At 38.4% G+C, this 15198-nt stretch overlaps 1 protein-coding gene across 1 annotated transcript in view; it reads left to right on the top strand.

Moving 5' to 3' along the window:
• Nucleotides 1-1464: 1464 nt before the first annotated feature.
• The window catches only part of LOC138151384 (sodium-dependent phosphate transport protein 2B-like), a 54382-nt gene continuing 40648 nt past the window's right edge, over nt 1465-15198 (top strand). The window contains exons 1-3 of the mRNA XM_069074834.1: nt 1465-1573; nt 2557-2700; nt 3777-3888. Coding sequence (XP_068930935.1) covers nt 1465-1573; nt 2557-2700; nt 3777-3888 — 365 coding nt within the window. The remainder of the gene's footprint in view (nt 1574-2556; nt 2701-3776; nt 3889-15198) is intronic.

Here is a 15198-nt window from a genome sequence, read left to right as displayed (position 1 = left end):
TTTTTAATTAATTTGTTTGTTTCCTTTTAGTTTACAGGATTCAATTCTGCAATTCCTTGAGTTTCACATTTTGTCCCCCTCCCTCCCCTCCCCGCCATGGTGGCATATAGTCAAGTATAGGATCTGTAAATATTTTCACATTATACATTAGTCAGGTTATAAAGACAGATTGTATCAGCTGGAATGAAAAATGGTAAAGAGGACATAAAACCAAATAAGAGAAGGAAAAAGATCAGGTATTTTGCTTCCACCTTGATATAAACTCAGTTCTTTCTAGTTCTTTCTCTGGATGCACATATTTCTCTCCATCATGAGTTTTTTGGGATTGACTTATATCACTGCATTGCTGAGAGGAGTCCAGTTTATTAAAGCTGGTCATCACACATACGTTGTGTCTGTAATTGTGTACAAATTTCTCCTGGTTCTACTCTTCTCACTCAGCATCAGTTTGTATAAGCCTCTCCAGGTAAATATGAAGACTGTCTGCTCCTCATTTCTTATAGCACAATAGTATTCCATAACATGCATATACCACACATGTTCAGCCATTCCCCAATTGGTGGGCACCCCCTTAATTTCCAATTCTTTGCCACCACAAAAAGAGCTGCTATAAACATTTTTGTACATATGGGTCTTTCTCCCACTTCTATGATCTCTTTGGGATATAACCCTAGGAGTGGTATTGCTGGATCAAAGGGTATGAAAGTATTTATACCCCTTTGGGCATAATTCCAGATTGCTCTCTAGAAAGGCTGGATCAGTTCACAACTCCACCAGCAATGCATTAGTATTTCCAATTTGCCCACATCCTCTCCAGCATTTATCGTTTTCCTGTTTTGTCATCTTAGCCAATCTGACTGGTGAGATGTGGTACCTCAGAGTTGTTTTGATTTGCATTTCTCTAATCAATAGTGAATTAGAGCATTTCTTCATATGCTTATAGATATCTTTAATTTCTTTCTCTGAAAACTGCCTGTTCATATCCTCTGACCATTTATCAATTGGGGAATGATTTGTATTCTTATAAATATGACTCAATTCTCTGTATATTTTAGAAATGAGTCCTTTGTCAGAGACATAGGTTGTAAAGATTCTTTCCCAATTTCCCACCTCCCTCTTAATCTTGGTTACATTGGCTTTGTTTGTACAGAAGCTTTTCAATTTCATGTAGTCAAAATTATCCATTTTACATTTTATAATTTCTCTAATTCTTGTTTAGTCATAAAGTCTTTCCCTCTCCATAAGTCTGATAGGTAAATATTCCTTGTTTTAGGAGACTGCTTACAGTATCAACCTTTATACCTAGATCATGCACCCAATAGACTTGATTTTGGTATATGGTGTTAGATAATGGTCTATGCCCAGGTTCTGCCATACTATATTCCAGTTTTCCCAGTAGTTCATAGTACATGTTTTAATAAATGCTTTCTCCCTTTTTTTACAGAGACAAAAACCATATCGATAATGTATACTATCTGTTGTGTGTTGGTAAAAATTTTTCTTCTCTTGGGACTTCTCTTCTTATTGATCTGCTCCCTGGACATTCTCAGCAGTGCTTTCCAGCTGGTTGGAGGTATGAAAAGCAATATCATAAATGGTCAAAGGTTTGTGGATCGATTTTTTTTAACTTTCTAATTGATTTTGGTTCAGCCTATAGCCAATCAACAAGCAATCTCAACCCAAATGGGGAAAGGGAACAAACATTTACATATAATTTATCATGTGCTCAGCACTTAACAAATATTATCTTCAAATATCATCTTCACAACAGCCTTGTGAAGGTTCATTTTACAGTCAAGGAAACTGAGTTTGAGAATGGTTAAGTAACTTATCCGGGGTCACACAATTAGTAAGTGTCTGAGGCTGGATTTGAACTCACATCTTCTGGATTCAAGGTCTAGTGCTTTATGCACTGCATAATATATATTATATAATATTAATATATATTACACATAGTATATATTAATATAATATATATAATATATTTATAATCAGCTGTCTCAGAACCCCCCAGTGCATTAGAGGTGCTTGGTAAGGGACAGAGTTGGGTGGAAAAGTTCTGAAGGAAGAGAGTGCTCCTCCCCTCCAATGAAAGGAATGCTTGGGGAGGGAGTGGAGGAAAGGGGAGGCACCCTTCTAGGTCAGAATAATTCTTCCAAGGCACAGGAACACGTAACTATGTGTGAGGGACAGCAAGTGGATTTGTTCTGATACAACAGAGATGCTAAATTGGAGTGAGAGAAGGTGGTGCAATTGAGGGCAAAAACTGATATGAATTGGCCTTTCTATGGCCCTTTAAAATTTTCCCAGAAAAGTGAAAAGTGATTTTGCCTGTGCTCACACAGTGAACCAGGAGCAGGATCTGACTCATGGCTTCCTAAAGCCAAATTCAGCCCTCACTGCCCTCTGCCACACTGCCTGCCTAGGCAGTGGGCGACCCCCCCCCCCCCCCCCCCCCCGCCCTCCATACTGGGCCCTAGCCTTTGGTCTGGGGCCCAGCAGTCCCAACCACCATATAAATTATTATCATTTATATATGTTTCATTGCCTTTGTAGGAAAAGCAGCTGGTATGCTTTTCTATGATGGTTCGATAATTTACAATCCTGTGGCCAGCTTGATGATTGGTGTGCTGGTGACTGCCATGGTACAGAGTTCCAGCACATCTACATCCATTGTCATCAGCATGGTTTCCTCTTCATGTGAGTCAGCCCCCCTCCCCATCCTGAACCTTGTTGGTTAGGCAAGCCTAGATCCATTCAAAGAATTTCATTCCAACTTATAGAATCATGTAATTAGTCACAATGTGCCCTGGCACATTTTTATCTTCCTGCTTTTTCATCCTTCCATCAGGCTAAGTCTCTGTCTCTGATGTCCATCTGTGTGTCCTGTGTTCTGTACCTATTCTCGAGATAGAGTTGGAAAATTAGGCTCCAGCTGGGGAGAATTGGGTTGCATATTCTTGGCTGAAATCTTAAATGCGCATTGCTGGAAATGTAGAGCACTAATCATAGAACAGATCTGCTTTGGGAGAAGGTTGCTCAGTGTAGAGGACTCCTTTCTCTTCTTTTTTTTCCTGTCTGATATTTAATCCAGCTGAGTCTGAGTCAGTGTCTTAGATTTAGTTACAGTTTCAGTGGATTTCTTTTTCTACCAGAGATAATTCAGACCATATCCTTTTGAATCACTAATTTGTTTTTCAAAATGGACTGGAGTTAGACGAGATCTCTCCAGATCCCAGGACTACATCCTCCGCAGCCCTGTCCCCCATACAGAATGGATACATGTCAATTTTCCCTCCAGTGCAAGGGACAGATGTGGGGTCAGGAGGTAAGCTTCCCTGGAGTATGGCTATGCAGGAGAGAAGGGGATGAAAAACTCCCCTGGAAGACAGAAGATTCTAGGTTGCGGAGGTGGGAAGAGGCAATCTTGGGACAGAGCTGTTGCTCCAGCCACCACTGGAACAGTGACCCTCCCCCCCAACATTGCTGCCATTGATCTAGTTTTCTTGCTATAGGAAAAGCCACAGTTGCCTTCCACCAGTTACAGTTCTAGGCATTTGGTCTCAGCTGTACTCCCTACATAGGAGATCTTCAGGGAAAGTTTGGACAAGTGACTGGTTGAGACCTGTAGAACAAAAATTCTTATTCTTGGTCATGGTTGGACTAGATAGCTTTCCCTAATTTTTTTAAAAGCTGATTCCTTAACTTGTTTAAGCTTTTTTTTTTCCTATGAATTTCCACATTTTTCTTCCTCATTTACCTTTATCCTTTGACAGTGTTGACAGTAAAGGCAGCAATTCCCATTATCATGGGAGCCAATATTGGGACTTCACTCACCAATACAATAGTGGCCCTCATGCAGGCTGGAGACAGGGAGGAATTTCGAAGGTAGGAAGTTTTGTCTCGTTTTGCTAATCATGTTCTCTCCATCACTGCAGTAACGATCTTGATAAACAGAATAGAGAATCTATATTTACCTCCACAGATACCTCTCTGGCTCTTCCAGTGGACCTAGTTATAGTGCAGATTGTGGGATAAAAAAAAAATACAATGAGCAGTTTAAATAACTCAGTTTAATTACAAATAATTATAGGTTGACAACGATTTTTTTTTTGGTACAATGCATTACCTTTTACATTTTGTTCTTCTAGACTTTTAAAAAGCAAAACATATTCTAGGAATGTGGTCTGGAAATAGGTAACAGGTCATTGGGGGTGGTGGTGGTACTTTTACTCAATAATAAACAAAGGGATTCTTTGTCTCCCTAGTGAAGGGAATATCACCAGCATTTTGTTTTCTGAACTGGTTTTCAGGTTTTACTGACTCCTGTAAGGGGATCAGAGCAAGTCAGGCTATGAGAAGAAGTGATGAGCACATCATTTTTGCCTTTCTTGTTGAGTATAATCAGGGGACTGTACTTAGAACCAGAACTAGATAGGGAAACTCAGATGGGAATTTGTGTTGAGAAATGGCTCTCTTCCTTGACAGTAAATTTCATACCTTGGCTCTTCGTCAGTAGAAGCCTGTTAGTAGAAGAGTCTAATTGGGTATATACACATCTTGGGTCAATCTGTGCCATTGGGCCACCCCTGTGTTATATTTACCATCCACTGTCTCATGTTGATCCAGTTCTTCTGCCTCTGATTCACAAATATTACAGTACCCAGTGGTGTTCCTGCAGGGTAAGTGTCCAGCAAATATTTGGTGTTTGAACATAATGATTGCTGCTCTGTCTATCCCAATAGATCTACACTGGGCACAGGAGAGAGCTTTTTAATTGGAATCAAAAGCATTTCCATGCCATCCGCCTTTTGAGGAGGTCACTTCCATACAGCACTCATGTTTCACAGTTTAACAATCATGGAATGAAGGGTAGAGTCAAGATGATGGAATGGAGGATCACAATTGCCAAATTTCCCCCAAATTCTTTCTACAAAACAACCATAGAAAACACCAAGTCAAATTCTGAGTAGAAAAGCCAACAAAATCATAGTTATTGTTCTAGCCTAGGATAGCTTAAAAAAGAGAATCAGAGGTCTATGATGCTGTGGTGAGAACTGGTTGAGAGAATGAAGCAGCACTAACTGTAGGTTTTAGAGGTTGTGGCAACAATGGGAAAAGGGAATGAGCACCTTGATCAGAAAGAGGATCCAGGGGACCCCTATGCTAGCACTAGGCACAGGATCCAGCTCCATCTGGCAGCTTTGTCTCCCATTACCCTGTTTCAGGTTGCAACTCAAGGACAGAGATGAATGGGCACAGTCACCATACCTGGGTAAGGATCAGAATGCAGACCAGGAGAGAAGCAACCAGATCTCTCCCCATCACACCACCTTGAAAGCACTAAAAAAACCTACAAACCCCAGATAGAACTTCAGAAATTCATGGCATCCCTCCCCTCACAGAGGTCAGTAGAGTCCAACTCTAAAGTCCAAGGTCAAGAAATAGACTGGAAAAATAAGCAAACAACAACAAAAAAAGAATATGATCATGAAAAGCTTCTATTGTGACAGGTAACTCAAGACAAAAACTCAAAAGAAGACGTTGACTTGAAAACATCTTTAAGCAATGCACATTAAACACAAATCCAACAAGAATTTATAGAAGCATTAAAGCAATTTTAATTATTTCAAAAATCAAGTAAGAATGGCAGAGTAAAAACTGGGAAATGAAATGAAGAGCAATGCAAAAAAAATTATCAAAAGAGAATTAATAGTAAAAAAAAAAAGAGAGAGACAATTAATAGCCTGGTAAAAGAGGTACAAAACCTCACTGAAGAAAGTAACTTTTTTAAAACTAGAATTGGTGAAATAGAAGCTAATGATTGTATCAGACATCAAGAAACAATAAAACAAGATCAAAATAATGTAACAATAGAAGACAATGTGAAATATCTCATAGGAAAAACACTTGTCCTACAAAATTGGTCAAGGAACAATAATTTAAACATTATTGGCCTACTTGAAAGCCATGATAAAAAAGGGTCTGGATATCATATTTCAAGAAATCATAAAAGAAAACAGCCTAGATAGAATCAGGGGGTAAAACTGAAATTGAAAGAATATATCAGTCACCTCCTGAAAGACATTCCTCAAAACTCCCAGAAATATTGTAGCCAAATTTCAGAGCTCCCAGATTGATGAAATCTACAAGTAGCCAAAAAGAAAGAATTCAAATACCATGGAGCTATAGTCAGGATCACACAAGATTTTTGCAGCTTCCATATAAAAGGAGTGGAAGCCTATGAATATGATATTCCAGAAAGCATATTTCTTCTTTGATACACATATATACCTATGCAGTTGGGTATAGAAATGCATCTCACCCAATAGGAAAGCAGGGGAAAGGATTAAGAGAAAGGGGAGGGGTGATAATAAGAGAGGAGGGTAGATTAAGTGAGGGAGTAATCAGAAGTAATAATCAATCTTGATGAGGAGACAGTAAAAAAAAAGAAAAAGGATAAATAGAAAAGATGGGATGGAGGTTAATACACAGGTAGAAATCATAACTAGAAATGTGAATGGGATGAATTCACCCATAAAACAGAAGAAGATAGCAGAATGGATTAGAAACCAGAATACAGGAGAAGATTCTAGGAAGATGGTGGAGCAGATCAGCAAATTCCAAAATTTCAATATTTCCCCACATTATAAAAATAGCACCCCATGGTAAATGCAGAGTGGTAAAAATAAGCAAGAGTTGAGGCACAAAGCAAAAGTTGAGGAGTAATAGCGGTTCTTCTGGGACAATGAGTGAAGATGTGAAGAAAAACCTCAGTACTGAAGTTTGTTCCTTCTGAAGAATAAATACCTCCAGGCTACTTCTGTTGAAACAGCAAGTGGTGAACCCTGGGGCAAACTTGGCCCCAGCCACAATAATTGTCATGTCTTGGAGGGTGTGGGAAGTTGGGTGTGTGAGTCAGGAGAAGATTGAGGGAACCTTTTCTGATAAGGGACACCAGACCCAGCTGTGCTGCTGAGACACAGCCCTGGGTGAAAAGGACATGCTCAGTAAGTGCAGTAGACGCAGTAAGTGCACCAGTACATGCTCAGTAAGTGCAGAAGCAGTGGGGCAGTGATGTCACTGGCTGTGGACACTTAAAGCAGGACAGAGTTCTTGGTTTTAGTTTCAGGACAGAGGGGAGAATTGAAAGAGAATTTGAGGCCAGAGGCACCATCTCCCACACCCCAGGACTAGAAGTGACTACAATAATAAGCTGCTTCAAGTTAAAACAACAACAACAAGCAGGCGCAAGGAGAAAGAACCCAACTCTAGAAAATTACCATGGGAATAGACAAGACCAGGGTTTGTCTTCACAAGAGGATACTGAAGCAAAAAAAAAAAAGCCTCTTCTATCTCAAAGAGTAATGTCAAATGGTTACCTGCACAAAAAGAATTCATAGAACTTAAAAAAAAACTAAAAATCAAATGGGGGAGATCAAGGGAAATTAAAAAAAAATAACAATTCAAGAAAAACAAGATTATGGAAAAAAAGCCAATCAATTGGAAATGGAGATCCAGAATCTTAAGGAATAAAATGACTCCTTGAAAATTAGAATTGGACAAGGGGAAGTCAGCAAGTTATAAGAGAACAAGAAATAATAAAACAATGAAAAAATAGAAGAGAATATGAAAAACCTCATAAGAAAAATAACTGATCTATAGAACAGATCAAGAAGAGAAAAACATAAGAATTGGACTACCTGAAAGCTATGATCAAAAAAAGAAGAAAGGAATTAAAGAATAAGAGGGGAAAGTAGAAATAGAAACAATCCAGGAAGAGATCCTATAAGGAAAACCTATAGGAGTAGTCAAATTCCAAAACCCTGAACTCAAGGAGAAAATATTACAAGCAACAGGAAAAGAAATAATTAGAATATGCCAAAGCCATAATTAGAATCACATAAGACCTAGCAGCTTTGACAGTTAAAGACTTCAGGTCTTGGAAGAACGAAAGAAGTAGGGTTGCAGCTGGAAATATCACACCCAACAGAGTTGAGCATAATCCTGAATGAAAACAAAAAATGAAAATTTAATGAATTGCCAGACTTTCAGGATTTCATTGCAAAAAATACCTGAACTCAATAGAAAATTTGATATACAAGATTCAAGAGAAATATAAGGTACATATCAAAGACTAATCACAAAGGACTCAATAAGGATAGACTGTTTACTCTTATATGATGAAATGTAAAATGTATGTCTAAGATTATTAATAATTGGGTAATATGAAAGAAAGATTGGGATAGACCTGAGTATGATGTGATTCTAAAAAGTAAAACCATTTAGGAAAAGGTAAAAAGAACAATTATCTTATACAAATGAGGTGCAAAAGGAAGAACTGATACGGAAGAATGGGATAGGGGAAGACAGCTGGTAGCTCTGGAATCCTACTCTCATTGGGAATGGGTTAAAGAGGAGACAATGCATATGAGCTTAGAAGAGTACAAAAGTCTTCTAAATTCAGAAAGAAATAAAAGGCTAAGAGGATAGAGAAGGGGGAAAGGATAAAGGAGGGATTTTTAGAGGGAACCCTACTCACATCAGATCTGAGTTAAGGAGAGAACAATATATGCATTTACAAGGAAACAAGAGTCATCTAAATTTATAAAGAAATAAGAGGGTAAGGGAATAAGATGGGGGGGATAGAAGGGTGTCTTGATGAACAGGAATGGGATAAAGGGGGAATGACATATATTTCGAAGGCCATATAAATCTTCTAAATTCAGATGGAAACGAGGGAGGGTAGGGGGAAAAGTGTAAGGGAGAGATCTTAGGGGGGAAGGAGGGGAATGATCTAGGTTAAGTAATAGGAGGGCAAGATAGAAGTAAAGTAGAAGACTCAGGGGGAATAGGAAATAAGAGATACACAGAAACATAAAGATCAGGAGTAAAATTTATTGGAAAAAACAGGCAGTAATCATGATCTCAGACACAGTTAAAGCTAAACTAGATATATTCAAAAGAGAAAAATGGAGAAAGTACACTATATGTCAGTCATATTAATATTATTTTGCAAGAAGTTGTCAATCTCACTCTCTCTCCAGAGTCATCATTGTCCAGTGGCAGGACAGAATCAAGATGACTGATCATGGTTTAAGATATAGTGGATGATCTTGATGTCTTTTATGTCTAACCAAACTCTAAGCACTCCACAATACTTGCTTCAACTGCCTTCATGATCATTGGAACAAATTGTTCTCATCTGCCCATTTCACTAGGAGAAGTCTTCACATGCTTGGGGGGTAGACAACCCTCTAACTCACCAATTGGACTACCTGAAAGCTATGATCAATGATGATAGATATGATCATTGAGACCCTCTTGGTAACTCTCAACCTGGTTTTGCCTGTCTGCCAAAATGGTTTACTGGGATGTGGCCACTGTACATGTTACAGTTTCTTGGAGTCACAAGTGAGAGTTAGCTGAAACAGGTGGAAACCAAGGGTAAAAACAGCCCTGGAAAGGACTTGGCAACCTTTACACCAGAGGTACTAATCTTCCATGAACACAACCTATCAAAAGGAATGAACAACATACTCATGACAATTCAATTGCCACTTTCAGTAAAATGTCACACCACCATCATCAGTGCCTAAGCTCGCACCATGACAAACCCTGATAAGGTCATTTTTATGAAGACTTGGCAACTCTTATCATCAATGTGCCAAAAAAAAAATACAAGCTTATAATTCTGGGTGACTTTAATGACAGAGTAGGCTCAAACATACCAGACTTGGCAGGGAGTCCTAGGGAGGAATGGTGTTGGAAACAGCAACAGCAATGATCACTTAATACTTAAGACTTGTGCATCTCATGACTTTCTCATCACCAACATTTTCTGTTTACTTAAATGCAATATAACTTCATGGATGCATCCTCTGAGCAAGCATTGGCATTTAATAACCCATGTGATTATAAGGAGAAGAGACAGACAGGATGTAAGAGTGACAAAGGCAATATGTGGCTCCAAGTGCTGGACTGATCATAGACTTATCCTCTCCAAACTAAATATTCACATTCAACAAAACCAATGTCCCCAAGGCAAAATGACTACCAGAATAATTCATGTCAACAGATCAGAGCTCTTTTCTGAGCAGGGTCAGTTTGTTGTACTTGAAGGGAAAGTTGAATGAACACATAATTGTCAATAGTGGAACAGAAAAGAAGTGGGCAGTTTTCAGAGATTTGGTGTATAGCACTGAATTTACTCATCTGGGTCAGAACACTCACAAACACCAAGATTGGTTTGACGAAAATGATGGGGAAATTCAGAAGCTGCTAGATGAAATATAAGAACTCCACAGGATTTACCAGGATGCATCTCTAAGAAGACATATTTAATTCCATCAAAAGTAAATTACAGGGTGGCCAGGTAGCACAGCGAGTAAGAGCACTGGCTCCAGTGTCAGGAAGACCTGGGGATCGAATCCAGGCTCAGACTCTTAGCACCCACCCAGAAACACCTGGCCGTGTAACCTTGAGCAAGTAACTTAACCCCAATTGCTTAGGGGTGGCCAGGTGACTCAGCGAGTAAGAGCACCAGCTCCAGTGTCGGGATGACCTGGGGATCAAATCTGGGCTCAGATACTCAGCACCACACCCAGAAATAACTGGCCATGTAACCTTGAGCAAGTTACTTAACCCCTTTAAAAAAAAAAGTCAATTACAAGCAAAGCTTAGAGAGATAGATGCAAGATTCTTGACCTAGCAAGAAGGCAGATAAAATTCAGTTTTATGCAGATAGTAACAATCCAAAATGTTTTTATGATACCCTGAAAGCTATTTATGGACCAAAGAACTATGGTACATCTCAGCTATTCAGTGCTGATGGAGCCATATTGATTAGTGAGAAGGACATGATGCTCGAGAGATGGGCTGAACACTTCTAACAGTGTTCTCAACAGACCATCATCAATCAATGCTTAGGCCATAGACCATTTACCTCAGGCTAAAGTCAATCTCTCCCTAGCTGAAGTTTCAGCTGAAGAAGAGGTTTCGAATTCCATTATGTTACTTTTATGTGGCAAAGCACCAGGTGCTGATTCTATTCCAGTTGATATTTGCAAGGTAGAGGGTCCATTGATCATACAGAAGGTGACTGAAATTTTCCAGGTTATATGGCAAGAGGAGGTTATCCCCCAGGAGTTCAAGGATGCCTCATCTCTCTAAAGGTAAAGGAAATATTTTTTTTCTGTGACAACCATGGCTGGGAGAAAGGGGGTCTCTATCTTAGTTATTGCTGGCAAGATTCTTGCCAAAGTCCTTAATAGGCTGGTCCTTCATCTGGAAGATGGTCAAATACCTGAGAGCACTGTGACTTCAGAAAGAGCCAAGGAACGGTCGATATGGTGTTTGCTACCCAACAACTCCAGGAGAAATGCCAGGAGCAGAACAGAGGTCTGTACATAACATTGATAGATCTGACCAAGGCCTTTGATACTGTCAGTCATGAGGGCTTTTGGAAAATTATGTCAAAATTTGGTTGCCTGGAGAAGTTCATCAGCATTGTACATCAATTTCACGAAGACATACTTGCCTGGGTTCTGGATAATGGACAGTGCTCTCATGCTTTCCCAGAGCCAACGGAGTGAAATAAGGCTGTGTGTTTCCTCCCATGCTTTTTCTTTTTAGGAGGGAAGGCAGGGCAATTGAGGTTAAGTGACTTCCCCAAGGTCACACAACTAGTAAGTGTCAAGTGTCATAGGCTGGACTGGAACTCAGGTCCTTCTGACTCCAGGGCCAGTGCTCTATTCACTGTGCCACCTAGCTGCCCCATTTGCATGCTTTTTTTTGGAGGTCAATTGGGGTTAAATGACTTGCCCAAAGTCATGGGGCTATTTTTTTGTGTTAAGTGTCTGAGGCCAGATCCAAACCCATGTCCTCCTGACTCCAGGGCCAGTGCTCTATTCACTGCACCACCTAGCTGCCCCTGCATGCTTTTTTAAAGCATGATATATTCAACCATGTTGTCAAATGCTTTTAGTGAGGATGAACATGACATCAAGGTCAGCTAATGCACTGATGGTAAAGTCTTCAACTTGAAAAGGCTACAAGCCACAACCAAAGTGGAGAGAGTGTTGGTGCATGACTTTCTGTTTGCAGATGATTTTGCACTCAATGCAGCCTCTGAAGCTGAGATACAACAAAGTACAGAAACTTAACTCTTGCATAGTGATGTCATTTTGCTCCTCTTTGAGAACAAAGGACAACCACCATTATTCAATATCATTTTAGACTGTTTAAAATAACTGACAGTTTAAGGTGGTGGAATGTTGTTGTGGTGTAGGAAATGATGAGTTGGTGGACTTAAAAATATGGAAAGACTTGGACTTATAAAGGAAGATGTTATCCACCCTCAGAGAAACAGAGGACAAAAAAGTATAGTATGGTCTTACATAGATGCATTTGAATATAAATTATATATGAGGATGATTATAGATATCTAAGTACATATATGTATGAATATAAATTATATATGAGGATAATTATAGATATCTAAGTACATATATGTATTATATATGTGTATATGTATATGTGTGTATATATGTGCGTGTGTATACATACTTAATTGTAGTCTTCTTGGGGGAGGGGGAGGGGGAAAGAGGGTGGGGGGAGAACAAAGTAAAAAGTGCAAGGAAGCAAAGAAAAGATGGACAGCTCTGAATACAATGTATTACATAGCCTTTTTTTTAAGTTCTCAAAAATGTATTTATTTATTTGCTTTTAGTTTACAACATTCAATTTCACAAGCTTTTGAATTCCAAATTTCTTCCCCTCCCTTTCCTTCCCACTCCCCCCCATGGTGGCATTATATAGCTTTTCTTGAAATGGAAATTTATTGCTGTATATTTTGAATCCTCTCTTACATTCTGCTGTGCACATGGCAATACTTATTTTTCTTTTCTTATTTTGTATTTAAGTTTTAGTATTTAATTTATATTTTTTTCTTTTTTATTGTGTATTTAAATTTTAAATAAATTATTTTTAAAAGACAGAATCCAATAATATGTTGTTTACAAGAGACACATTTGGGACAGAAAGACATATGTAGAGTTAAAATAAGGGACTAGAGCAGAATCTATTATGCTTCAGCTAAATAAAAATGCAGGGGTAGCAATCATGATCTCAAACAAAGCAAAAGCAAAAACAGACCTAATTAAAAGATATGATCAGGGAAACTACATTTTGCTAAAAGGCACCATAGACAATGAATATATATGGCCCAAATGGTATAGCATCCAAATTCTTGAAGGAAAAATTAAAGGAACTATAGGAGGAATTAGTAAAACTATACTGGTGGAGAACCTAAATTTACCCCCTCTCTAGATAAATGCAACCATAAAATATATAAGAAAGATGTTAAGGAGATGAATAGAATTTTAGAAAAGTTAGGCATGATAGATTTCTGGAGAATACTGAATGGGAATAGAAAGGAGTATACTTTGTATCTCAGTTGTATTTGGCACTTTCACAAAAATTAACCATGTATTAGGGCATAAAAACCTCACAAGCTACTGCAGAATTGCAGAAATATTAAATGCACCCTTTCAGACCATAATGCAATAAAAATATATTAAACAAAAAGCCTCTGAAGCATGTATTAAATAATCTAATCCTAAAAAAAATGAGAAATAAGCTAGAAAAGTGAGCAAGTAACCAAAAACAAAACAAAAAAAAGATCCTGACCATAGAAAGTTACTATGGTAACAGGGAAGATCAAAATACAAACTCAAAAGACAACAACAAAGTCAAAACTGCTATACCAAAATCTTTGAATAGTTTTAGGTCCAATGAGTAATGCAAGAAAATTTTTTTAAAAAGAGTAAATAGCTTGGTAAAGAAGGCACAAAAATACTGAAGGAAATAACATCTTTAAAAACCAGAATAAACCAAATGGTTAAAAAAAAAAAAAAAAGGACGGGTGGCTAGGTAGCACAGCGAGTAAGGGCACTGGCTCCAGTGTCAGGATGACCTGGGAATCAAATCTGAGCTCAGATACTTAGCACCACACCCAGAAATAACTGGCCATGTAACCTTGAGTAAGTTACTTAACCCCGATTGCTTAAAAAAAAAAAAAAGAAGGGGAGTCAAAAATCCAGTGAAGAGAAGAATGCCTTAAAAAGCAGAACTGGTCAAATGGAAAAGGAAGTATAAAAGTTCAATGAAAAAAATAATTCCTTCAAAACTAGAATTATGCAAGTGGAAGCTAATGACGCCAGAGACAGCAATAAACAATTAAACAAAAAAGAAGAAAATGTGAGATATCTCATTGGAAAAACAACTGACATGCAAAATAGTTCAAGGAGAGAAACTAAGAATTATTTTACTACCTGAAAGTCATGATTCAAAAAGGGACCTGGACATCATATTTCAAGAAATTATCAAGGAAAACTCCCCATTTTAACCAGATGGTAAAATAGAAATCAAAAGAATCCACCAATCACCTCTAGAAAGTGATCCCAAAATGAAAACTACTAAGAATACTATAGCCAAATTCCAAGCTCTCAGGTCAAGGGGAAAATATTACAGTCAGCCAGAAATAAACAATTCAAATATCATGGAGTCCTAGTCATGATAACACAAGATTTAGCAGCTTCTACATTAAAGGACTGGAGAGTTTGGAATATGTTGTTTACAAGAGACACATGTGGGATAGAAAGACATATGTAGAGTTAAAATAAGGGACTAGAGCAGAATCTATTATGCTTCAGTTAAATAAAAATGCAGGGGTAGCAATCATGATCTCAAAGCAAAAACAGAACTAATTAAAACATATAATCAGGGAAACTACATTTTGCTAAAAAGGCAAATGAAGGGCAAAAGAGGTTGGCTTACAACCAAGAAATCACCTACCCAGTAAAACTGAGTATCAATCATTCACAGGGAAAGCTGGATGTTCAATAAAATAAAGGACTTTTAAACATTCCTGATGAAAAGACCAGAGCTAGGGAGACTAGGTGGTGCAGTGAATAGAGCACCAGCCCTAGAGTCAGGAGGACCTGAGTTCAAATCCCGGCCTTAGATACTTAACACTTACTAGCCGTGTGACCTTGGGCAAGTCATTTAACTCCAATTTCCCTGCCTTCCCCACTCCAAGAAAGAAAGAGAGGTGAGAAGGAGAGAAAAAGAGAGAAAAAGTGAGAAAGAAAGAAAGAGAGAGAGAGAGAGAGAGAGAGAGAGAGAGAGAGAGAGAGA

The sequence above is a fragment of the Petaurus breviceps genome, unplaced genomic scaffold, assembly GCF_028583685.1.
Source record: "Petaurus breviceps papuanus isolate PSGF00001 unplaced genomic scaffold, PetGlider_PUasm1.0 140, whole genome shotgun sequence".
In the NCBI taxonomy this organism is placed as follows: Eukaryota; Metazoa; Chordata; class Mammalia; order Diprotodontia; family Petauridae; genus Petaurus; species Petaurus breviceps.
Note: the sequence above shows the minus strand (reverse complement) of the source record. Positions and strands in the feature narration are given on the sequence as shown.